The sequence below is a fragment of the Vombatus ursinus genome, unplaced genomic scaffold, assembly GCF_900497805.2.
Source record: "Vombatus ursinus unplaced genomic scaffold, bare-nosed wombat genome assembly UNPS02014941.1, whole genome shotgun sequence".
In the NCBI taxonomy this organism is placed as follows: Eukaryota; Metazoa; Chordata; class Mammalia; order Diprotodontia; family Vombatidae; genus Vombatus; species Vombatus ursinus.
In genome coordinates this window covers 10,662,863-10,688,902 of record NW_020954719.1, presented here as the reverse complement: position 1 = coordinate 10,688,902, position 26,040 = coordinate 10,662,863, and the positions used below count along the sequence as shown (strand labels likewise).

At 42.1% G+C, this 26,040-nt stretch overlaps 1 protein-coding gene across 1 annotated transcript; it reads left to right on the top strand.

Annotated features, from left to right (window-relative positions):
* Window positions 1-9,595: 9,595 nt before the first annotated feature.
* Window positions 9,596-23,165, top strand: KRT71 (keratin 71). The gene is made up of 9 exons (XM_027844436.1): window positions 9,596-10,141; window positions 12,658-12,872; window positions 14,618-14,678; window positions 15,494-15,589; window positions 17,120-17,284; window positions 18,338-18,463; window positions 20,013-20,233; window positions 21,245-21,279; window positions 22,243-23,165. Exons 1-9 carry the CDS (start codon window positions 9,677-9,679, stop codon window positions 22,455-22,457), a joined length of 1,599 nt encoding a protein of 532 aa, XP_027700237.1. The 5' UTR covers window positions 9,596-9,676; the 3' UTR covers window positions 22,458-23,165.
* Window positions 23,166-26,040: the final 2,875 nt, after the last annotated feature.

Below are 26,040 nucleotides of genomic sequence, written 5' to 3'. Positions count from 1 at the left end.
TCTTTCTTTCTTTCTTTCTTTCTTTCTTTCTTTCTTTCTTTCTTTCTCTTCTTTCCTTCCTTCCTTTCTATCCTTTGTTCCATTTTATCCTTCCTTCCTTTCTTTCTATCCTTCCTTCCTTCCTTTCTTTTTTTCTTCCTTCCCTTCTATCCTTCCTTCCTTCCTTCTTTTCTTTCTTTCTTTCATCCATCTTATTAAATACCTAGTAGAAACAGACACTGTGAATAGAATATAAAATAAATAATAAGTCACTGTATCTGCTCTCATAGAGTAGTTTGTCTTTGATATGCCGCCCCCTTTGTCCCTACCCATCTCTTCTAGACAACATTCTCTCCCATACCCCAACCCCAACACACACATATATCTGCTGCCCATTCCTTAGGGTGCCCTGTGTGTCTCCCTTACACATCTGCCCCTCCCTGGATAGTTCTGCTATTCTGTCTTTTCTACTGTTGTCCTCAGCAGCAATAACAACAAACACTGGGTGTCTCATTGTTATGTGGAACTATTTAAGACTAACTGGCAAGATCTGATAAACTAATTCCAGCTAAGGTGGTAATGACTGATAATGACTTAATGGGTTAACCTTGCCAGAAGCATCTGCATTTCAAGAGGTAATTCTAGATTATAAACTCCTTGAAGAAGGGAATGATTTGTAATCCATTTTTATATCCCTCCACTAGCTGGAAAGGATCTTAGAGGTCATTTAAGTTTTCTTCATTCTATAAAGAAGAAAATTGAGGCCCTGAGAAAGGAAACAATTTGCCCAAGTTCACATGGGTAAATAACTGAGTTGGGATTTGAACCCAGATTCTCTGAGTCTAAAGCAAATCCTCTTCATCATTCAACCACTCCATGTTTTATCTGAGATGTGAGTAATCCTTCAGTTTTTGATTTTTGGATTTTCTTTCTTGATGTCTTTTGATGACTTAAAATTTGATTTTCTGAATATATTCCCTCTACCTTCTACCTAGCAAGTCTTCCCTTCTGGTAAAGATTCTTTTAAAAAGAGAAAAAAAGCAGTATAGGAAAAAAAACCAACTAACATATTTACTTTATTGGACAGTATATCTATTATTCCATACTCATAATCCTCCACCTTTGCAAAGAGAGGGAGGTGCATTTTCTCATCTATTCTCCAGGACCAAGCTTCTTGGTCATCATAATTACACAACATTCAATTTTGTTTTGTTTTGTTTTATCATCTACATTGCTGTAATCATCACCTATGTTATTTTCTTGGTTTTGCTTACTGTTCTGTTTCCTGTTCTGCTTTCCTGTTTATTCTATATCAGTTCAGATGAATCAGCCCATGCTTCTTTGAATTCCTTGTATTTGCCATTTCTTGTAGTATGATAATATTCCATTGCATTCATCTGCCACAATTCATTTCACCATTCTTCAAACAATGGACATCTATTATATTTTCAGTCCTTCACTACCACAAAAAGTGCTACTCTGAATATTTTGGAGTGGATGCCTTTCTTTCTGTGTTTGACTCATCTGGGGTATGTGCCTAGTAGTGGGATCTCTGGTTCAAAGGGTATGGGCATGCCCCACCCCCACCCCCTTTACCTTTTAAGAACAGTTAAACTAATTCACAGCACCACCTATTTCCCTCAAAGCCTCTTAAACATTGCCATCTTTTGCTGTCTTTTCTGATGAGCTTCAAAGCCATTTTGTTTCTCATTTCTCTTATTGTTACGGGACAATCTTTCATATGGTTGTTCGTAATTTGCTATTCTTCTTTTGAGAATGGCTTGTTACTGTAAATCCACCACTTATTCATTGTAGAATGGTCTTGTTCATTGGGGCTCTTAGTTTTATATGCTGGTGTTAATTCCTTATGTAACTTAGATATCAGACTCTTATCAGGAATATTTAATGCAAAGATTATTTTCTCATTAAACATGAGACGTTCCTTTTTTAACCTAGTTGCATTAATTTTGTCTTTCAGTTTCATGGAGTTGAAGTTTCCTATTTTGTCTTTTGGGATCTCCTCTTTTCCTTGTTTTTGGTTAAGGATTCTCTTCCTGACCTCCATATATTTCCCTTCTCCATTTTTTAGGATGAGTAATTTTATATTTAAATTGAGGATCCATTTGTAATCTATGGTATATGGCAGGCTTATTTTACATTCTCTACATTTTTTGCAGGCCACCCCAAATTCTCTGGCAGACGCAAGTGGCACGCAGGCCGTGAGTGGCCCATGATGTTGTGGAGGCCTGGTATATGGTATAGGATGCTGGTGTGAACCTATTTTTTGTCGATCTACATTTCAGTTTTCCTAGTGATTCTTGTCAAACAGAGAATCCTTCCCCCCATAGTTTATATTTTCAGGTCTATCAAATATTGCTTTATTGTGTTCAGTTGTTACTGATTATTACTTATTTAGTCTATTCTCCTGAATAGTTTTCTTTTCTGTTTTTAAACTAGTATCAAAATAGCTTTCATGATTAATATCATATCATATCATATGTGATAATGGTATAATATGGTGGGATATATGATATGATATGGTGTAATGCAATATAACGTAATATAACAACATAATATAATATGATATATGGTATAATATATGATATGGTGTAATATACGGGCCGCACGCCGACCTTCTGCCAGTCGTGCGCCAGTACCCACTTCTCCTAAAAGAAGTGCACTACCAGAGTCTTACCCACTCCCGGGTCTTCGGTCCTCAGCTGGATCACCACACAGAGACAAGCCATCGGGAGGCACCAACACCAGAGCTTTATTCAGAGGCCAACACAGCAAACCATCATAGCAAGCCCAAGCAGCAAGGCCAGAGCAACAGGGCAGGAGCCAGGGGAGAGCGCACGTGTGTGATCTGACCACGCTTGTTCCTAAGTACCTACTTAGCCCCTCCTCCCCAGCCCGCTACTAGCCAATGATTGTAGGGTCAGATACCGGAAGGGGCTGTCTGAGTTTAGCACACCAAGGGGGAGGGAGTGACGTAGGAGGCTAGGATTGGATACAGGAAGGAGGCATCTGGGATTGACGCATAGACAAGAGTACTGACCTAGGAAGTCAGACTCAGGAGGGGACTGGGTCAGTGCTGCACAAAGGGACCCGGAGGTCAGGAAGGTCACAAGAGGCATCTGGGGATGACGTTGCATATAGGGAGGGGACTAAGCAGAGGGAACTCAGTCCTCTGCCATCCCACTCCCACGTGGCACCGCCCCTTGCCTCAGGAGCTCAGGCTCGGCTACTTCCTTGCACCCAGCTTATCTCATAGCACTGCCCAATTGCCTCATGGCTTCTCCGTATCCAGCCCATCCCAGTACACACGACTCTGCCTACCACAGTCCCTGCCTCGACTTCCAAAGTACCCAAATCTTACCTTACCCTTGCCACAGCACCCGACCTGGCAGCTGCCAACATCAGACAGTCCCTGGCAGTGTAATACAATACTATATAATATAATATGGTACAATATAATTTATGATATAAAATTATATGACATGATATAATACAATATAATATAATATAATATATGTTATAATAAACATAGAATTTGAGATCTAAGAAGTGCTATTCTGCCTTAATTGGTACTTATAAAAAATCATATCCCTTGAAATTCCAGATATCTTGTTCCTCTAAATGAATTTTGTTATTATTTTGCCTGACTCTATAAAATGCTTTGCTGGCAGTCAGATTGGCATAGCCCCATATCTATAATTTAATTTATGTCCTGTGCTGTTGAAGATTATGGTGAAGGACTACAAACTCCAGCAGGAAGTAATATAGATTGATAACAACAATGACAACAATAACTAGTATTTATAGAGCACTTTGATGTTTACACAGTGCTTTACAAATAGTGTCTCATTTTATCCTTATGATAATCCTGGGAGGTAGGTGCTGTTATCATCCTGGGAGGTAGGTGCTGTTGTCATCCCCATTTTACAGATAAGGAAACTGAGGCATGTGACTTGCTCAGGTTCACACAGCTAGTTATTGTCTGAGTCAGACTTTGAATTCAGTCCTTCCTGACCTCAAGTATAGCTCTCTGTCCTCTGTGCTACCAGAAGGAGGAGGGCATCTGGTACAACAGAAAGAGAACTTGCTTTGGCACTAGAGGTTCTGGTTCAAAATCCTGCCTCTTATTATTATCTCTATAGCTTTGGGCAAATCATCCTGCCACTCCAGGCCTCAGTTTCCTCATCTGTAAAAAGAGAGGGCTAGACAAGATCATCTCTAAGAATGCTTCTAGCTATTGATTTTTGGTTCTGTTTATTGGGAGAGTCAAAGTCATTTGACACCAGCCTTCCGGATTGTGCTGACGCTAACACCTGCCAGCAGAAGCTGCCTCCTTGCCTCTACTATGATAACCAGATCTTGTCTCTTTTCCATTTGCAGCCTTTGCATCTGTCCTGTCTTTTACTCACAGGGCTACTACTCTAGTTCAGGTCTTCATCAACTCTTCCCTGGATTATTAAATAGTCTCTTAACTAGGCCTCTCCCTGACTCTAGCATCTCCTTCCTAATCTGGCCTCCTTCTAGCTGCCAAAATCAAGGAAAGGGTCTGATCATGTTACTATCTTCTAGGCTAAAATGCAAACTCTTCATTCTGGTTTCAAACTCAGTGGGTCCCATTTCACCTTCCAGATCTACTTCCTATCATCCCCTTTCAGACACTCCCTTTGGTTCTTACAAATATTGCTCTATTAGCTTTCCCCTGAAAACTATGTTCCACCAACATGTCTATGAAGAGTATGTCCACCTTCTTCCCCAGTCCCACACCTCCCCCACCTCTTCTTTGAATCCTTATTTTCCCTAAAGGTTCTGAAAGTTCCACCTGTTTCAGAAAGCCTTCCCTGATTCCCCCTCAATCCTCCAATTACCTTGTATTATAGTTTTCCAATTACATATTGTATCTCTCAAATAGACTATAAGCTCACTGAGGGCAGTGATGGTTTCATTTTTTTTGTCTTCATAGCCTCTCCTTTACTGCTTCCCACCCCTTACTCCAGTCAGGCACAAATCCTTGTATAGGATGCATCTTTTGGATTAAGGACCTGTACCAATGAAATTAACTGGACCTAGAACTAGCAAATTATTCCTTGTAATACTTTCACAGGGAAGATTCTTAGTTTATTGGTTGAGCAAATCCTAAAGAAACTGGTAGAATTTTAGACATCAACAACAGTTGAGTGAGGGAATATTGGGGTTGGGGAAGGAAGAAGCCTTCCTTGGTCTCTCCATAACATACCCCAGAGGCAGATTCTCCATAGACCCAACATACTCTGGGAAAGGGGAGACAGAAAAGGAACAAAACAGGGGTGAGTAGCTCTTGTTTCTCTGAGTAGATCTCTTTCCTCTGGTGAAAGATTGCAGCCACTGTTTAGGGTGAGTGTACAGGGATAAAGGGAGAGGAGTGGAAGAGAGAGGGAGATGGAGAAGATGAAGGAAGGAGAGGACAGTGGAGAGAGACAAGCAGGGGAAGGAAAAGGAAAGTAACAGAGAACCTCAGAAAGACTAGAAAAGATGGGAGTGGACCATCAGTAGGCAGCATAGGGAAACTCTAGCTGCTCCTTCTAAGCCATCCCCTATTCAAGAATCAGAGATCACTCATCAGTCACCCAGCTAGGAGCCTGGGCCAGGTCAGGCTTCCAGAATGCAGAGACATCTGCTGAATCAGGGCAGCCAAACAGTGATTCTAATCACCCAGGTGAAACTATTGAGTCACAGGACCCACTGAGGAGCTGGTGACACTGAAGGGTGGGGAACCATGAGGGGCAGGTGGCACTGGGGATTTTAGCCACAGATGCAAGATGATAACTCTTCTAGGGTCTTGCCAAGTTAGGGCTCTGCTAAGAGGCATTAGGACACATGGCCTATGGTCCATCATTTATGGAGAAACCTTTCCAAAGAACCCTATTCCTGGTGACTAGAATGAGAGAGACAACATGATCCAAGCCTGATGATAGCCTTTTTTTGGGAGGTGGGTGTAGGAGATCAAAAGTTGGGTAGGGAGGCAGAATAAGGTCCATCTTGCCTTACGTCTTGGTCTGAAAATTTAGAAGATTCTTAAATCTTAAGTTATGCTTGTGGTATCTACAAAAAACTGCATAGGATGAATTACATGGATCACATCTCTGCTGACAATCAGTTGCTAATCTTAGACAATATTTGTCTCCACATATGATAGGATCGCAGATTGAATGCTGGAAGGAACTCTTAGAAGTCATCTAATTACAACCAACCCCTCATTTTATAGATGAGAAAATTGAGATCCAAATTTAAGTGATTTACCCAAGGTCACATAGGTAGTAAATAGCAGAACCAGGATTTGAATTCAGTCCTCTGAGTCGAGGGGCAGCTAGGTGACTCAGTGGATAGATAGTGTGTTGCACCTAAAAAAAATCGGGAAGATCTGAGTTCAAATCCAGCCTCATCCACTTACTAGCTGTGTGACCCCTGGCAAGTTGCTTAATCCGGTTTGCCTCAGTTCTCCCATTTGTAAAATGAGTTGGAGAATGAAACAATAAACCATGCCAGTGCCTTTGCCAAGAAAACCCCAAATGGGGTCACGAAGAGTCATATACAACTGAAAACGCTGAACAATGGCAACAACCACCTCTGAGTCCAGAGTCAACATTCTTTCTGCTGTGTTAAATGTCCCTCTTCTCTCACTAAGTCTTCTCCATTCTTTTTTCTCTGTTCTCTCCCAGAGAGAATGTACTAGCCGATGCATACATAAAAGGAGGAGCAGATAGACCAAACTAGACAGCACAGACTAATTCTCTCTTCTTCACCATAACTTGGAAGATGGGTTCAGCTCAAATCAAAGAGTTCTTCTTCTGTATTGGATGCTGGAGACACAAGGATGAAACAAAAACCAGTTCCTGAACTCAAGGAGCACTCTCTCTCTCTCTCTCTCTCTCTCTCTCTCTCTCTCTCTCTCTCTCTTTCTCTCTCTCTCTCTCATATTCTGAAGGGAGAATATGACATTTGCAGATAGTTAATATAAGGTAAATGGAAGAGGAAGAAAGTAATAACTTGAGGGATGAGAAAAGACTTCCTCTACATAAGAGATAGCACTCAAGCTGAGTCTTGAAGGAAGCTAAGAATTCTAGAAGAGAGAGATGGAGAAAGCACATTCTATTCCTGAGCACATTCCACACCTCTTCTCTAATTCCCCTCCTGAGTTTCCTCCTTTGTCTTCCCCTGTTCTTCACTTTCATATCTTCTATTTTCTTCCTTTATTTTCTCCCTGAGTTTTTCCTTCTTCCTTTTTTGTCCTCTCTCTGATTCCTCTTCCAACCTTCTCCATTTACTGCCAGAGTGTCCTCCATTCTCCTGTCCTTTCATTTCCTGGACCTCTTCTGTCTTCCTCCCTTAATAATTTTAAGTCTACTCCATTTTTGTCTTCTACTAAAGTCTCAAATCTCTTTCATCCCCCTACCCTGTTCTCTCTAGGTATATTTCCTTTTCCTCTTATTAGTGTCTCCTACTTGGAGGTGCATGGGGCTTGCTCTTTGTGAGTTGGTATTTAAGACATAGCTTCTCCATTGGAAAAGGAAATGGCAAACCACTACAGTATCTTTGCCAAGAAAAGCCTATGACCATTATGGTCCACGGGGTCAGGAAGAGTTGGGTGTGATGAACTGAACTACCACTACCACCACAGTGATAACTTAAGGAGAGATAGGAGTCTGTCATGAAAAAATGCTGGAACACAAATTTAGGCATCTTGGTTTGTATAACCAGAAATGACCCTTCGCACAGGAGTTCTGATCTAATCAATTAGCAAGCATTTATTAAGTACCTGCTACATGCCAAGCTTTGTGCTAGATGCTGGCAATACGAAGATGAAATAATAAGCAAGGGAAAACAACATGCATATACGTAGCACTATACAAAATAGATCCAAGATAATTTGGGGAGGAGGATGTGAGTATCAGGAGAAGTTTTGTATTGCAGGCAGCATTTGACCTGAACCTTAGAGGGAGAAAAGGCTTCTGAGAGTTAGAAGTAAGGAGTCAGTACATTCCAGGCATGGAGGACAGCTAGTACAAAGACATGGAGGTGGGAGATAGAGTACTATGTGTGAGGAACATTAAGAAGGCCAATTGAAGCCTGATTTAGGATAGTAGGAGGTAGAACTGGGAAGGACCTTAGTGTACCTAGTCCAGGAGGTTTTATAATTTTTTGTTTGTGTTACGGACTTCTTTGCTGATCTGGAGTTGCTCATCCTTCATTTTCAAAGAGGATCAATGACATCACAGGACGATGTCTTGTCTCTTGAGTGAATTGGATTCAAGTGAGGTTGAGTTGCACAGTTATGAGCCTCACACTCTCTTCTAGAGTTATTGAAGTTCAGGGACAGAACAAAAATCAAGACAACTGGTGATGGCCCAGAATGCAGTGGATGACATTGGCATCTTTGATGTCTGACTAAGCTCTGAGAGCTCCAGTGGAACAAATTGTTCTCATCTACCCATTCCAATAGAAGGAAGTCTTTCATGCTTGTGGAGGGGACAGATAGCCTCCTAACTTTCCAACAAGTTTGAGGCCTGTTGGCTACCCTTAACCTGTGTAGTTCATCTGCCAAGATGGTTTTGTCAGTGCATGGCTTCTACACATGGTACAGCTTCTTGGAGCCATAGGTTAGAGTTGGGTGAAGGTGGATATCAAAGGTGGATGGGCAGCCCTGAAAAGGGCTCAGCAAGCCCTCACACCATAAGTCCTGGTTCTTCCTGAACACTTCATACACCCCATGCATATATTTCCTTTACAAAAGAAATCAATTATATTGAAATAAAATTATCAAAATATTTGAAAAGACAAATTTCCACATCACGGGTTAAGAACCTTTCATAGAACCCTTTACATAGTCCAACTCACTTTACAGATGAGGAAACTGAGGCCCACAGAGGTTAAGTGATTTGTTTAAGTTATATAAATAGCAGAACCAGAATCCAAAGTAATCCTTCCTGACTTTCAATTAGAGCTCTTTCTACTATGCCAAGCTGCCCTCTCCTTATCACTCAACAACTAGGAAATAGGTGAAGATTCCTCATTTTCCCCAAATGATAATGTGGCATTTTTCTAGAGGGAGCAGAGGTTAAACTCGGACAATTGGCATTTTCTCAGTGGTTTGGAAACCTGAGCCTCTGTTCAGAAGCTTGCTCTCCTGGGGAATGGCCTACCTAGCCTGCACAGGGGAAGTCACCCCACAGTGACAGAGTGAATTCACCTCACCAAGGTTGAGGCTGCCTGTAGACCAGTGGCTCTGTCCCCTATCACCCCAGAGAAGGAGCTAAGGAGCTGGAAAAGAACAAGCAGGAGGAAAAAACAACAAGTTCATCCCCTTAACCCAACTCCCTTGGAGGAGAATTGGTCTCTGGGCTAATTACTCTATGACAGCAAGTTAATTAGATAAGACCCAAATTATATGAGCAAGGCTTGCAAGCCCAGCAATTTGAGTGTTTCATGTTGTTTCAGAGATGGGGAGGCTCAGCAGAGAGAAAATGATTTCTTGCTTCCAGGCAAACCAAACCCATGAATTAATGCCTGGACTGCCCCTTTAGAGTGCTAGCCTGGGTGTCAAACACATATAAGGGGATAGGTGGCCATCCTTCACACCACTGGACTGAAACTCCCAGGCTTTGCTTTCCTCCTGCTGCATCTGAGTGCCATCTCCACCAGCAACATGAGTCGCCAATTCAACTGCAAACCAGGAGTCTATGCCAAGGGAGGCTTCAGCGGCTGCTCAGCTGTGCTCTCTGGGGTTACCAGCAGCAAACCGGGCAGCTCGTCCTCTTACCAGGCGAGAAGCAAAGGGCTTGGGGGAAACTTTGGAAGTCGGAGCCTCTACAGCCTCCGAGGGACCCGGAATATCTCATTCAACATGGCCGGTGGAAATGGACTGAACGGAACTTATGGTTTGGGCAGGGGCCGGCCAAGTGGCTTCGCTGGGAGTATGTTTGGCAGTGTGGCCCTAGGACCTGTGTGCCCATCAGTGTGCCCCCCTGGGGGCATTCACCAGGTGACCGTTAATGAGAACCTCTTGGCTCCACTCAATGTGGAACTGGACCCGGAGATCCAGAGAGTGAGAACCCAGGAACGGGAGCAGATGAAAGCACTCAACAACAAGTTTGCCTCTTTCATCGATAAGGTGAGTTTGACATAAGTCGGGGGTAATGGAGAGTAACTAGTTTTTGAAACATTTTTTCAGTTGTAGCAGGAAGATCTAAGGTTAAACTTTTGGAGGCACTTCCCAAACAAAGGAGCAGTTGTTGCATTTAATCGAAACGTGTCCCAGCAACAAAGTGAATTTGCTGAGTTTTTTCTTGTTTTTATGAAAAGTGTTCCTAAGGAGAATACGAAAGCTATATCTGCTAGGTTATCTCAGGTCCTGGACAAAACCTTGTCATGAGAACCAAGAAGGGCAGAGCTAAGGGGAAAAAGAAATGTGGACCTTAACCTTAAGGTTTCTCTTGATGCCAAGATTCAACTCCTGGACCATTGTAGAGAAAAGTGCATGAGAAACAACAATTCTCTCCCATAGCCTTTCTAGAAAAATCAAGGGGGCATTGGGACCTTCTCCCTCTTTCTGACTATGTCTCCTTCCATAGGACCTAGGATTCAAGCCATGTGTTCTTCTCAAGCACCATCATTCCTGGAATGACCCTTCCATGGAGCATGAGTTTCATTGAATTAGATATGATCTCATGGAAGGGTAAGGGGTAAGGGGACTATGAAGAAGAGTAAAGTATCTGCTTTAAAGGACCATAGGAAGTCATCTGGTCTAACTATTTCCCTGCCTCCAGGCAGGCATTATAGTCTATATTTTTACAGATGGGACTATGACTGCTTAATGACTTGTCACACTGTTAGGGGAAAAGGCATGGGAAACTTAGTCTTTTGCCTTCCAGACAGGGCTCCTTCCCTTTACCAGGGAAGAGGGAGGGAATAAGCATTTATTTAGCACCTAGGATGTGGCAGGCACTGTGCTAAATGCTTTTTACAAATATTATCAATTTTGCTTCTCACAACAACTCTGGGAGGTATGTGTCATTACTCTCCTCATTTTACATCTTAGGAAACTGAGGCAAACTCAAATTAAGTGACTTCCCCAGGATCATACAGCTAGTAAGTGTCTGAGACCAGAATTGAATTCCAATCTTCCTGACTCCAATCTCAGCACCACTACCTGCTTCCACCTCACAGTAATAGACCTTTGCAATAATGAGCATCAGCATAGAGAACATAGGTCCAGAGGTCATCCATTGGTCTATCTCTAAACTTAATCTGAACTTTGCCAGCACCAGCTTCCTGAACTATGTGGCATCCTAGTCTCTTACTTTTGTTGGTAAGCTCATTGCCTGTTGATTGGCCTCAGCACTACTCCTATAGCCAACGAGGTAGGGATCTGAAGGTGTCCTCATTCTGCACTGAGAGCTCAGGATGGAAGTGTAGCTAGGTGTGTGGGGAAAACCTTGTGGAGGCAGGAAGGTCTGAGTATCAAGAAAATGAACCTGAGCACCTCTCGCATTTCCACATTGAGAGGGAAGCTAGGCCAGGGGATGATCCAGAGGAACAGACAATCCCTGAATTATTTTTGCTGGACAATGGAGTGTACGCCTCTGATATAGGTTGTGCATCCTCCAAACCAGACAACTGGCAGGAATTTCAGCTTCAATTCATCAGCCAGATGTTCCTGGCAAGTCAGACACTTAACATTGTGAAATCAATTAGTCCTTGGAGCATAGTTTACCTTGGGTCTAGTTGGCTTTGTGGTTGGTTTTCAGCAGCTGGAGAAGTTCCCTAGGGAGTTCAAGAAATAGAATACTTGGTGGATTGAATGGCACGGAAAGAGGGGCAGTGTGGTCCAATGGAAAGAGATATGAATTTCTGACCTGAGCTGAATTCCAGCTCTTTGACTATGCCCTTGATTCATTTTTCTGGGCTTCTGTTTCTCACCCATACAATGAAAGCATTAGACTAGATTGCCTACAAGGTCTCTTCCAGCTCTAAAACTATGATTACCAAAATAAACGCCTGATCATCTATGTGAAGATCAGACAATTTGTGAATTATTTTTAATCATAGACATGGTAAGAATGTTAGAAACTATCTAAAAGAAACCATCTAGACTAATCCCCTCATTTTACAGCTGGGGAAACTGAGTCCCAAGGAAGCAAATTGACTAATGCCAATGTTGAATTCTAGGCTGAAGCTCACCTCTAATCTCCAGCTCCACTATCCGTGTGTCTCCTAGTGTACTCTTAGTGCCTCTGGAAATAGAAAACAAAACAAAACAAAAAACACGATATAATCCAAATATTCCAAAGTCAAAGTGCTCTCCTCCTTTCTCTCACCCTTTGACCTTTACTAAAGGAAAAGAGAGGCAGGGAAGTCTCAATCTATCTGTTTTACATGAGAGGGGAACTGAAACTAATAGCAAAATGACATGTGGGAATCACCAATGAATTAAATTACCCAGGCGTCCCAGGACTATGGAGACTTGAGCGCTGACTGAACTAAGGTGTTCTCTGCCCTAGAGGTTAAAGAGAGGCACATGGTGTTTTGAGGGATTGGGGTTATCACCTTGTTTGTTTCAGCCACCCTCACAATCTAGGTGAATGAGATCTCCTCAATTAGGTTCTAACTTCTGGGGTTGGGTTCTAGGTGCGGTTCCTAGAACAACAGAACCAAGTCCTGGAGACCAAGTGGAACTTGCTGCAGCAGCTGGACCTGAGTAACTGCAAGAACAACCTGGAGCCCATTTATGAGGGCCACATCAGCAACCTGAGGAGGCAGCTGGAGGCCCTGTCAGGGGACAGAGTGAGACTGGACTCTGAGCTGAGGAACTTGCGGGATGTTGTGGAGGACTTCAAGAAGAGGTGAGAAGAGAGGTGATCCCTGGGGACTGGGTGCCAGGACCCAGGAGACCGACTTGGCATCCTACAGAATTGGGCCAGATCAGGGCATTTTCATCAGTTTCTGCAAGGGAAGCTTGGGCTTCAAGTTTAGGGGCTGGGGAGAAGCCTAGCAGTGCCCCTAGCATTAATCCCTTAGTAACATCATATAGGATGCCAGCAAGTCCTAGAAAGACTGCCCTAGTCTGACATAGGGACACACACACACATACATATACATATAGGTATATAGGTATATTCATATGTATGTGGGTGTGTGTATCATACCTGTTGGGCAGTGGTTGTTATGATCATTTCTGTACTTTGCCTATACCTAGAACCTGGATGATCATAAGGCAGAGAATGAGATGATCATGGGAGCTCCTTTGAATTGTCATATTTGCCATTAGTTGTGCATTATAATATTCCATTGCAGTCATGTAACATAATTTGGAATTATGTACCACAATTACTTAGTTGATGGTCATCATTTTGTTTCCAGTTTTTTGCAACCACAAAAAGTGTCACTCACTCTGATACTTTGGTATAGAGTGGACTTTGGTTTCTGTCTTTGAATTCCTTAGGGGTATATACTTAACAGTGGAATCTTTGGTTCAAAGGGTCTAGACATTTTAATATCTTCCTCTCTCCACTTGGTTTTAACCATAATTCCAAATAGTCTTATAGAATGGTTGGGCCAATTCATCAACCTATGTTTCTGTTTCCCCATGGACTTTCTAGCACTGTTTCCTTTTTTTTTTTCACCATCTTCAATTTTCTGAGTGTCAGGTGAACTTCAGAGTTGTTCTGATTTGCATTTCTCTTATTATTAGTGACTTGAAGTAATCTTTCCTATGGTTGTTAATAGCTTGCAATTCTTCTTTTGAGAACTATTTGTTCATATTCTTATTGAGTTCATAACTTATTAAGAAATGGTTCTTGGTCCTTCATATTTGTGTAAATTCTCTACATAGCTTGGATAGCATGCCTTTATCAGAGAATTTGAAGAAAAGCCATTTTTTTCTCAAATGAGTTTCCTTTTTTTTTTTTTTTTGGTCCTAGCTGCATTGATTTTGTTCCTGCAAAAACCTTTTAATTTAATGGAATCAAAAATATCTATTTTATCTTTAGTGATCTCTAACCCTTATTTGATTAAGAATTCTCCCCTAGTCATAGAAATTAAAGATATCTTCATCAACTTTCCTTCAATCTTTTTTTCTGATGTGGCCCACTGATTTAAGTTGAGGGACCATTTGAAACTTATTGTGGCATATGGTGTAGGATGCTGGTCTAGACTTATTTATACCAATAATAATATTTCTTTTTAGCTGTTGTGAATGCAGAGCCCTGGTTTCCTCTTCCTTTTGTGTCTCCTTCTAGGGATATGGGTAGGGCTCTGCACATAAGAACATTCTAGAAAGTATATAGGAGCAGGTAGCTAGGTGGTGTAATTGGATAGAGTGCTGAGCCTGGAGTCAGGAAGACTACCTTTCCATGAGTTTAAATCTGATTCAGACATTTGCTAGCTGTGTGACCTTGGGCAAGTCACTTAACCCTATTTGCCTCAGCTTCCTCATCTGTAAAAATGAGCTGGAGAAGGAAATGGCAAACCATTCTAGTACCTTTGCCAATAAAACCCCAAATGGGGTCATGAAGAGTTGAACACGACTGAAAACAGCTGAACAACAACAAAAGAAAGTATATTCACTGACAAGCTATCCCCCTTCCAGGTATGAGGAGGAGATCAACAGGAGAACAGCTACAGAAAATGAATTTGTGCTGCTCAAGAAGGTGAGCTTTAGAGGCCTCTGAAGCCTTGAGTGGGTTGCCATCTTCCCACTCCTTAATGTCACTCACTATGGGTTATTTTGAGACCAATGAGGACTAGAGGTGGAAGAGATCACAATGAAAATTCCAGAAAAGATAAAGCTTTTAGGGGAGGTGGAGGTGAAGGAGGACTTCAGAAATATTTTCAACCAGATGACAATTGCCCTAAAGCAAGGATTAATCTGGAGTCCATGAATAGATTTCAGGGGATCTATGAACTTGGATGGGGGAAAAATACATCCTTATTTTTACTAACCTCTAACTGAAATTTAGCATTTTGTGTAAGTATTTAAAACATTATTCTGAGAAAGGGTTCATAGGCTTCAACAGACTACCAAAGGGGGCCCATGACACACATGATAGTAAGGACCTGTACCCTAGGTTGCCTAGGCAAATTTTCCCTGAGAACCAGAGGAAAGGGGCTTCCATTGAAGCAAGGACGACATAGATCAGACTACAGGAGGGACTTCTAAACAACAGTAACATTAAGAAAGCAACTGGGAACACCCCTTCCTGGGAAGAGCTGCCCTGTCAAATCCAGGTTCCTTGTCTTTAGAGCCTTATGCTTTTCCACTGTGCCATGGTGTGTGTGTGGCTGCTAGAGGACCTCTGCCATTTACTGGAGATCCTTCAGTTTCCTCCTTTGCAACCTAGCACTAGAGAAAGCCCAGTTCTCCCTCTTGACACTTGGTGACTGGAGCTTGAGGAGAAATCTCTCCTACTCTTCTATGAAGAACAGGCAGTAATTGGAGAATATTTTGGGGGGGTGTCTCTCCTAGGATGTGGATGCTGCTTACACAAATAAAGTAGAACTGCAAGCCAAGGTAGAATCCCTGGACCAAGAGACCAAGTTCCTGAAGTGTCTGTTTGAAGCGGTAAGTCTTCACTGCAGAAAATGGCCTTGACAGTTCTCATTTCTCTGACACTCAGCCACCAAGCTGAATGAGGAGCAGTAGGTTGAGGGGAAGTAGATTCTTGTTTGTACTAAGGAAAAACTTCCTAATAATCAGAACTATCTCCAAGTGAAATGGGTAGCTGAATGACCCTTCTCAGGGATCTTATGGAAGGGATTCTTTCAAGTATGGGCCTGATGACCAATGAGGTTTCCCAAGTGCTATGTTGTGCTGGATGCCAGAGTTACAAAGACAGCTAGAACATAGAACCTGCTTTCAGGAAACTTAACAACTGAAGGTAGAATGATGGAAGCACACATACAAATCAGTCAATATACTAGAACAGGGGTCTCTAAACATTTTTTAAAAATCACATATCCCCCTAAAAATTTTTTTGAGCATGTATACTCAATATATGGTATGTGCGTGTGTGTACTCACACACATATATGTACATGTATACACATTCATAAATTATATAATTTACTTATTTATGCATTATATAATGTACTATTGTAATGATAATGTGCATTTTTATAAATCATACATAAAGGTAGAAATTTTAAAATGGTAAGATAAAGATGAAATAACACTTGATCCCCATAGGGAGCCACTGGAGTTTATTGAGTAGGGGAGTGGTTAGACTTGCACTTAAGGAAATTTCTTTGGCAATAAGGCAGAGGATGAATTGGAGAGGGGAGAGACTTAAGCAAGGAGACTAATTCAGGTAGTCCAGGAGACTTTGACTATTATAGTCATCTAGTTGAAGTGATTGTGTGTTAGAGCTACAAAAGTATGAGAGTACAGAGGAGGGGACAGATTCCAGACATGTGGAAGTAGAGGTGATAGGATCTGGCAAATGATTAGATACGTGGAGTGAGTGAAGAGTCAAGGGTGACACCAAGGTTGTGGACTTTGGAACTGGGTGTATGGTGACTGAAGTAATGGTGGGCTAGGGTGACTGAAAGGATAGTAGTTCTTTTCATAGGACTAGGGAAGCTTAGAAGAGGAGTGGATTTGAGGGGAAAGAGCATGTAATTCAATGTGGGATTGGATGAAACCCAGCCCTTCCTGCTCATTTTGTGTTTCTCTACTCCCCACATGAGAGGAGAAAAGGCTGGGTTTCTTGAAAGTATTGAAGTATCTGTAGGGGGTCCTAGTGGGGAGCTGACCCTTTATGAATTATTCCTGGGAAGGAGGGAGCATCCAGGGTTTTGGTTTTTAGACACTGTCCAGCTGTCTGGTTCCCTGGACAAAATGTATACTTGACAGGCTTGGAGAAATATTTCTGCTCTAATGATGGGAGAGGAATAGGGGCTGAGGGGAAAGACTCTTTGAAGGCAATGAAGAATTGGACCAATGGCCTTTTGGGCAAAGCACACTTTTTGACCTTTTTTTGGGGGGGAAGGAAAATTGCTTCCTGGAATTTGTCTCACCTCTTTAGAAGAGAGGTCATTCAACCTTGGCCCATAAGAGGGCTCTCACTCTGAGGCTATCTTTGTACCCATGATAGGAGATTGCTCAGATCCAGTCCCACATCAGTGACACATCTGTCATCCTCTCCATGGACAATAACCGAGACTTGAACTTGGATAGCATCATCGATGAAGTCAGAGATAAGTATGAGGAGATTGCCATGAAGAGCAAGACTGATGCTGAGAACTTGTACCAGACCAAGGTGAGTCTAGGGGTGGCTCCAAAGAGCACTGGCTTCAGTCCTGAGGAGCATCCTAACATTTCCTAGGGGTAAGGGAGAGGGTTTGAGCTGCCTTTCTACCATATCCCACCCTTTGCAAGTCACCAATAATCCCCAGAAACATTTCTCTCTCCCCTGTGACACGGCATCACGTGGATCTCTCTAGCCTAGAGAGCAAAGTTTCCGATACTTTTTTGGGAGGGGGAGGGACAATGAATTTAGGATTCTGGAGATTTGAGAAACATTCCTTGACTTCTAACAGTCATGGAGAATCAAAGTGCTGAAAATCAGACAGAAGCCGCTGATCAGAGAAGAATCATAGAATCAGCTTCAATTCAATTCAATCAACATTTTTAAAGCATTTTTATTGTGTTCAGAGTGCCATGCTAGGAACTGACAGAGATACAGTGTTTACATAAGATGTTCTCCCTACCCTCATGGAGCTTGCGGGCTAATAGGGGGTAAGAAACCCACCCAGAGAGCTAAAACACAAACTATTATGTGATAAGGAAAAGGAACAGAAAAAATGCTATGTGATGTCCAAGGATCATGGCTGTTCCTGATTCCTGACTAGGTGGATCAAGGAAGGCTTCCTAGAGGAGGTGGTGGCATTTAGGCTGAGTTTTAAAGGATGGGTAGAAATCCAACAAGTTAAAAAGTTGGCATTGCAGGCATAGGCAACAGCCTGAACAAAGATCAGGAGCTGGGTTTGAAATTGTCCTCTACAGTTTGACTTAGTCTAACAAGATAGTTTCCAAATCCTATTGGACCTTCAAATTTTGCCCAAATTTTATCTGAATGTCCCAAGGAGCCTCTCTCTCCTGGACCTAGATGCCATTTTTATTAGGCTTTCTGCCTGATTTCATAAACTCGTCCCCAGTTTGTTTTCAAAGTTGGTGCTAATCCATACAATGTGAACCCCATAACTCCAAAGATGGCAGAGAAAGGAGAGAATAGGGCCCAGTTCCTCATTCTAGGGAGAGAGAAGGAGCAAGAAGAATGTGTTGTCAATGAGTTCTATTTTGGGGTCCCAAGTTCCAGGAACTGCAGTTGGTGGCCGGCCGGCATGGGGACGACCTCAAACAAACCAAGAATGAAATCTCAGAACTGAGCCGGCTCATCCAGAGGCTTCGTTCAGAGATTGAGAATGTGAAGAAGCAGGTGAGATGGATTGGCTGACCCTGGTCCAATGGTCAGTTGTGGTGGGGGAGGAGTGGGGCTCTAATAGTCAGTATCTTGCATCTCTTACTCAACAAAGAATGGGTCAACGAAGTCAGGGGCTCAAATAGTCTGGAGCTAAACATCTTTAGGGGCCACTTTTTACATGTGAATTCGAGAAGATTAAGGAGGGAAATAAAGAACTTCAACTTATTGATGGAGGGTGCCACATATGCAGAGATTTCCTTCCTTCCTCCTCTCCCTCCTTCTCTTCCTTTTTCCCTCCCTCCCTCCTCCTTCCTGCCTTTCTTCTTTTCTTCCATATTTGTTGAATGCTTACTATGTATTCTGGCTTGTGCTGGGCTTTGAGATGACACACAAGAGATATATAAGGAGACAAGGTAGTACAACAGAAAGATGACTGACTTGGGAGTCAAAAATCCTGTGTTCAAGTTCTGATTCTGATGCTCACTACCTGTATGACATTTGACAAGTCACTTAAATGCCATGGGCTTCAGTTTCCTCATCTGTAAAATGAGGAAATGGATTGGAAGTCCTCTAAGGTCCTTTCCAGTCTTATGACCCATGACCTTATGATTTATAATATGAGGGGGTTAGACTAGATTTCCTCTGAGGAGCCTTCTGGCTCTAGACCTATCTATCTATCTGACACTAAGACAATACCTGTCATCTAGGATCTCACCATCTAGAATCCTACCTCATGAATCTAGAATCCCAGCACATGAATCTAGAACCCTGCATGGGGATCTCGAATCTAAATGTGTTAGTCCGAGATCCCAGTACATGGATCAAGAATCCTAGGAGGTGAATCTAGAGTCCTAGTGTGTGGGTCTAATCTTAGTACATGAAAATCTATGTTAATTTCATGCAACTCCTAACTTCATAGAGAAGACTGAAGCCCAACTTTAATGGTGGGAACTACAGGCAGGAATTTAGGGTTGGGGTTAGGGTTAGTTTGGGAGAATGCTCAGTATCAGGATGGGAAAAACCTTGAACATGCCATTACTCTAAATCAATCATCACAAATGACAGAACAGGAGGAAAGAGGCTTCCATTTTAGCAGGAACAAATAAGGGTATTTTTTAAATAGTATATAAGACTGGGAGATCCTTTAGATAGCATTTGGTGCAATTCCTCATTTCACAGGAAACCAAGACCCAGAGAAGTTTACCCAAGATCACACAAGTAATATGATATACTAAGTAGTAGTATTAAGACCTGATTTAAACCTAGGACCTCTGACTCCAAGTCTTGGATTCTTTCCACCAAATACTCCCTCTATCTGGTTTCAAATCCAGTGCTGTTTTAAAGAATTCCTCAGGTCTTTTGACCTGAGAAATGAGAAAATTAGAAATGAGAAAATGTCATCTCAAGGGGTTGTTGGCACCTCTATCTCCAGAAATCTTTAGGAGTGGGAAATAAGGTTAAAGAAGAGAGGGTTGCCCAAAGGGAAGAGGATGAGTTGCATACTTCCTTCCTCCTTCCTTCTACCTCCCCAAATCTTCTGACACTTTGAATTCTATCTCTGCAGTGCTCCAACCTGGAGATGGCCATTGCAGATGCTGAGCAACGAGGAGACAGTGCCCTGAAAGATGCCAGGGCCAAGCTGGATGAACTGGAGGGTGCCCTGCACACTGCCAAGGAGGAGCTGGCACGCCTGTTGAGGGAATATCAAGAGCTGATGAGCGTCAAGCTGTCCCTCGATGTTGAGATTGCCACCTACAAGAAGCTACTGGAAACTGAAGAGTGCAGGTAAGGGCTAATTTCCATCTGTAGACTCCACCTTAAATTCAGGAAGAAAGGAATGAGAAAAGGAAATCCATGCTAATCTGGTGGTGAGGATATTCAGATTTTCAGGGGAATGGAACACTTCTAAGGTAGGCAGGGAATCTTGATTTATTGGTTTGGAATTCTGGGGTCATGTCTACACTTTCTCAAAAATGGAAGTTTTCAATTCAGTTCACCAAACATAACATATCCAAAGCACCTACTACGTGCAAGTCCCTATCCTAGGTCTGAGTGATATCAGGATGAGAATAAGCATTTCTGACTTTAAGCAGCCTATAATCTATTCAGGTGATAGATAGGTTGAGACAGGGAACTCTTAGATGAGGAAGCTCTTTTTAACAATGTACCTTCTCTATAATTTAGAACAGTCTGTGAGAGTTGCCAAGAGTACTGACAAGTTATGGCACTTGTCCAAGTTTAGATAGCCAGTATGTATCAGAGTCAGGAATTGAACTCAGGTCTTCCTGGCTCCAAGGCCAGCTCTTTAGCCATGATACAACACTGTGATAGAACATGTGCACAAATAACGATAGTGAAAGTAAAATTGAGGAGATGGAGAATACTAAAAAATACTAAAAACTGTGGAGGGAGTGGGAAATCAAGAAAGACTTCCTGGAAGAGGTGGCACCTGGGTTGAGCCTTGAAAAAAACAAAGATTCTGAGAAGATTCTGAGAGATGAGGAGTGAGTATACGAGGAGGTTGGAGAGTGACACAGGTAACATGCATTACTGAATGGATATTGATGGCCCTCTGCTTCAGGGGTGGTACCCAATGATCCATTTGGTCATGATAGTGTTGAAAGCAATATGTAGTTAAGTCAGCTATTCTGAGTGATTCAGATACTTCTCACACCAGAGGGTGGGGGTTGTAAATATTACTTCTTGGACTTTTATTCATCCCCCAAGGAGGGTTTGGAGAAGAGACTGTTGGTTGGAAGACTGACCTATTCTGTTTTTTTTTTCTTTTCTCTACAGAATGTCTGGAGAATTCCCATCTTCTGTCAGCATCTGTAAGTACTTTGAATTATAGAAACTGTGGCACTATAATTATAGACACAGAACCTTGTGAGGTGGGGAGTGAAAATTGTATTATTCTCATTTCGCTGATGTAGAAACTGAAAGAAAAAGAGAAGTCACTGTTCAAGGTCAAACAGCTAGTTAATGGCAGAGTCAGGACAAAAAACTCAGATCACCTAAGTCCAGTGCTATGTCTACCAGACCATCTCACCTTTGCTTCATGAGAATTTTTGGTCAAGTAGAAGTACCCACTTCTACATAAACACTTTGCAAAGCTTAAAGTGCTAAACAGGTATTAAGTTTTAGTTGTGACTTGCACAATTACTAGAGTATTACTATGTTGCTACAGGAGGGAAAGGAGAGAATGGAGACAGAGCCTAGGAAGCCATCTAGGAGACTAAGAGAAGAGAAATAGGTTTTTCTATCATCTAGAGGCTGAGGCCAGAGGAATGGTCAGAAAAGTATTGAGGTCAGGTTATTATAGAGGAATAATCAGAAGGCCATGGTTACAGACTGGATAGTTGAGGACCAAGAAAGCCTATCCTTTGGGTGCTTTCCTGGGGAAAGGGAGAATTTTTAACCTGGACTAGTTCCCCTGTCAAATATTGCTTTGTGAGCTGGCCTCTAAAGGGGTAGACCCAGGTTTGAGAGGATTGCAATGGAAACTTGAAAGGGCTCTGGTCCTGGCTCTGAGAATTATTAGCATGATCTTGAACAGGTCACATGCTCTCTGAGTTTGTTTCTACATCTATTGGATGAGTATAATATACTTGCATGCCTTAGCTCCCAGAGTTGTAGTGAAGGAAATCCTTAACATACTTTAGAGCACTTTACAAATGTGATATAGACATGTCTTCATTCTGGCCCTGGGTTGAGTGGGAGGTGGTGGGAGAAGGACATATCCTACATCACAGGGCTCTCAGGGATAATCTGACATCCTGGCTCTCAACTTGCAGCTGTCATCAGCAGTACCAGTGGAAGCAGTGGTTATGGCTACCGTCCGAGCTCTGTCAGTGGTGGCTACGTGGCTTCCAGTGGGTCCTGTATCTCTGGAGTCTGCAGTACACGGGCCAGGGATGGCAAGAACCAAGGTTCCAGTGTTGGTGACTACAAGGATGCCCTGAGCAAATCCTCTACCCTGGGTTCTCCCATCAGGAAAACCAGCCGATAGATGCTCTGCAATGTTTTCTCCTGCTGACTGTCCTCACTGGTCACCACAGCTCCAGACCTCCGTGTTACTCATCTCTGTCCTGAACTGCTTGTCCTGGGACACCATCAGCCAAAATTCTTTTGTTTTCCTAAGTCCTCCATCTTCTCTGAATCTGCCTGGTCCTGGGGCAACAGTGGATTCCTAAACTACTTCTTTTACTTCTTGCCCCTCTTTCTTGTTTCTTTCTTTTGCCCCCCAGGTCCATGGCCATGCCCACACTGGCCACATCCTGAACACACTTCATGTCTACCTCTCTCACCTTTTCTCTGGTTCTAGACTGCAGCTGGAACTCCAGCCATCATGGAATTCCTTCTCTCTGGATCTTCTTAGCTCCTCTGGTCACCTAACCTATGCCTTCTTGGACCCTAGAACCTACTAGTCCTGATATGTCTGGTGCTCAGCAGTCAGACAGTGGATACCATCCTTTTCTAACTCCTGTCTTGGCCACCTACTTATTTTGGGCTAGAGGGGGTAAAAAGTGCCTGGAGTAACTTGGTCATCCCCCAGTTAAACCTACCTGGTTCACTAAGTATAATTCAGATCCATGGAAGAATCTTTTGTCTTTATTTTCTCAAAAACAGAGGCTAAGAAATACCATTGGCTCTTCTCATCTTTCTTTCACTCTTTTGACTTTCTACCATATTTCAATAAACAGCAAGATCAATATGACTTGGTCTCTGAGTATTTAAAATATACAATTCTATGGTCACTCATATGCAAAAACATGACTACACAAACACACATAATATACAAACACATATGTACACAGACATGCACATAAAACACACACATAGACATGCATATGCAGGCATATGAACATATGCATATATGTGAACACATTGCCACACACATAGGAATAAGTACATGCATGTATTCATATATTTTATATACAGATATACATATTTGCATCCATATTCACAAATAATCACACATAAATGCACAAACACAAACACATATACATTTACTAGCATGTATATACTGACATGAAGAAATATATAATATGCACACAAATTTACATAACAACAAATAAATCTGCAATGATATGCACATGTTTGCTCACATATATAAATATATACATGATACATGTGCATCCACACACAAAATTACATGCAAAAATTCACCCATACTTATACAGATACAATACACAACACACATATGCATACTTGCATATGGATTACACAGTATGTGATGTTGTATACATACACAAAAATACACAAACAAATCCACATACCCTTTCATGCACTTGTACACATGCAGACACACACTCACAAACATATGTGCAAATATATATTAGTGAGTTCATATATATCCATACACATATGCAGATAACACATGCACCTGGCTACTCCCAGAAGGAGTGCTACATGTAATATACACAAAAACATAGACTGCCACACTGTCTCTGTGGTAGTAAAAATGAAAACTCCACCAAATGATGAGGGTTCTGGGAGGCTATGAAGTCCAGGGAGAGTGGAGTCATATAGGATTCAGTCTGAGAAGAGTCCCTGAGGGAAGGAAGGGATGAAAGAGGGTCTGAAAAGAGGAAAGGGTAGTGGGACACAGTGGAAAATGCACTAGTTTGGGAGTCAGAAGACCTGGGTTCAAATTTGCCACTTACTATCTATATGATCTTGGACAAGTTCCTTCACCTCTCTGGGTCTCAGTTTCCTCATCTGTAACACGAAAGGATTTTGTGAGATAACCTCTTTTAAGTCACTTTCCTTTTATAAATATGTAATCCTATTGTCTGGAAGGAATTTCTTAGGCAAAGCACTAGCCAAATACCAATAGATGGGCAAACAGCATCAGTCTCTATCTGCCTTCTCTGCTATTTGGATCTGGAGGTGAGGGTGCATATTAGAAGGCAGTGAGATTGGGAGTAAGCTGTAATTTTGGCCTTTTTCCGTAGGACATTAGGACCTTTTGGGGTAGCACGCCAAGCTTGCTTAGGGGGAGCTGGATTCGAGGTTGGCTTCAGCTCAATGTACCCCCCCTTTCCGATGGAAAGAGTGTCACATAATTAGGGATAGACCTAGGAAGGCAATAAAAAAAAGTCCTCGAGCTGACTCCTGTTTCTTGGGGGCCCGTGGTTGTGGAGGAGGTAACAGGAAAGCACTGGGGAAGGAGATGAAGCATGTAAAGTTTGGTGAAGAGGACAGCGATATCTTGCTCTGTATGATGTGCTGTTGTCAAAGGTCAGAGCCCTTTGGGGTTTGATGGCCTGGCCTAGCCTGGCCTGCCTGCCTGCTGCTGCAGATGCATATACAGGGGGCAGAAGACAAGTTTGAGCTCTGGGTTCAGCCTGCTCAGCACCTCCTTCCTTTCCCTTTATGGTTCCCAACATGCTCAGACAAGCCTATAGGGAATCTTGCCAGGAAACTGAGGGGCTTGGAATCACCCTCCTGCATTGTCCTTTGAACCGGCTTCAGAAGGGGCAGTTTAGTAGTTCTGGGGGTGGGAGGGGGTACAAAACAACAACTTACGCATTCAGTAGGAGGTAAAGGTCATATATAAATAATAAACAGACAAATAAAAACAAATATAAATATAAAATATAAAAAATGAAAACAAATAATAAATAATGATAAATAAAATAAATAATATAATATATATAAGTAAATAATATTATTTAATAATAATGAAATTGTAAGGTGGGGGGAGGCAGCAAACGTCTCTCTGTAGCTTTTCAAGAAAAGGGCATAGCTAACTGAGACCTGGGGAAAGTAGAAGGACCAGATGACCACAACCTTCCCTTTCAGCCCTTAGCATCAAATCTCACCAGGATCTGTTTTTACTGTCACTTTTCAGGTGGGATTGGGTGTGGGGAGGAGGAGGAAAAAGGAAGGGTTTGGGTGGGGCGTGTTCTGTTTCTACATTGCAGGAGTGGGGAACCTGCATTAAGGCTTCTAGATCCTTAAGTGAGGCCTTTTGACAGGAATCCAAATTTTATTGCCCTGTATCTAGGGCAATAGAACCAAATTCTAAAGATGAAGTAAAACCTTAGTTCTTTACTGCCGCCCCACTTTCCACCTGTTATTAAAAAAAATTGAGGCCAGAGATATTCGGTACTTTGCCTAAAGTCACACACAGAGTCAGAACACTATAATTTGAACCCAGGGTCTCGGGCCACAAATCCAGCTCTCTTCCCACTGCACCATATTGGATGAAGTCAAATGTGGCCAGGAGTTGCTTAAAACAGGGGCTCTTGACTTTTGGGGGAGGGTCATGGATCTCTTTGGCAGTTTAGTGGAGTCAAGGACTCCTCAGAATTATGTTTTCAAATGCATAAAATAAAATATGTAGGGTCAAACCACTCTATCTTCATCCAGAGAAAGAATTGATAAATAGAAGCATGTATAGAATAATTTTTACATACATATATACACTTATTTGAGTCTAATGGTAGCAATCTCCAGGGAAGAGTAGAGGACAGGAAGAAAAAAAGAAAAGAAATTTAAATGATAACTTTATTATATATTTAAAAGGAATAGCAAATTGTACGTAATAGATTTGCAGTTTCATATACAGTCATCTTTTTTTTAAA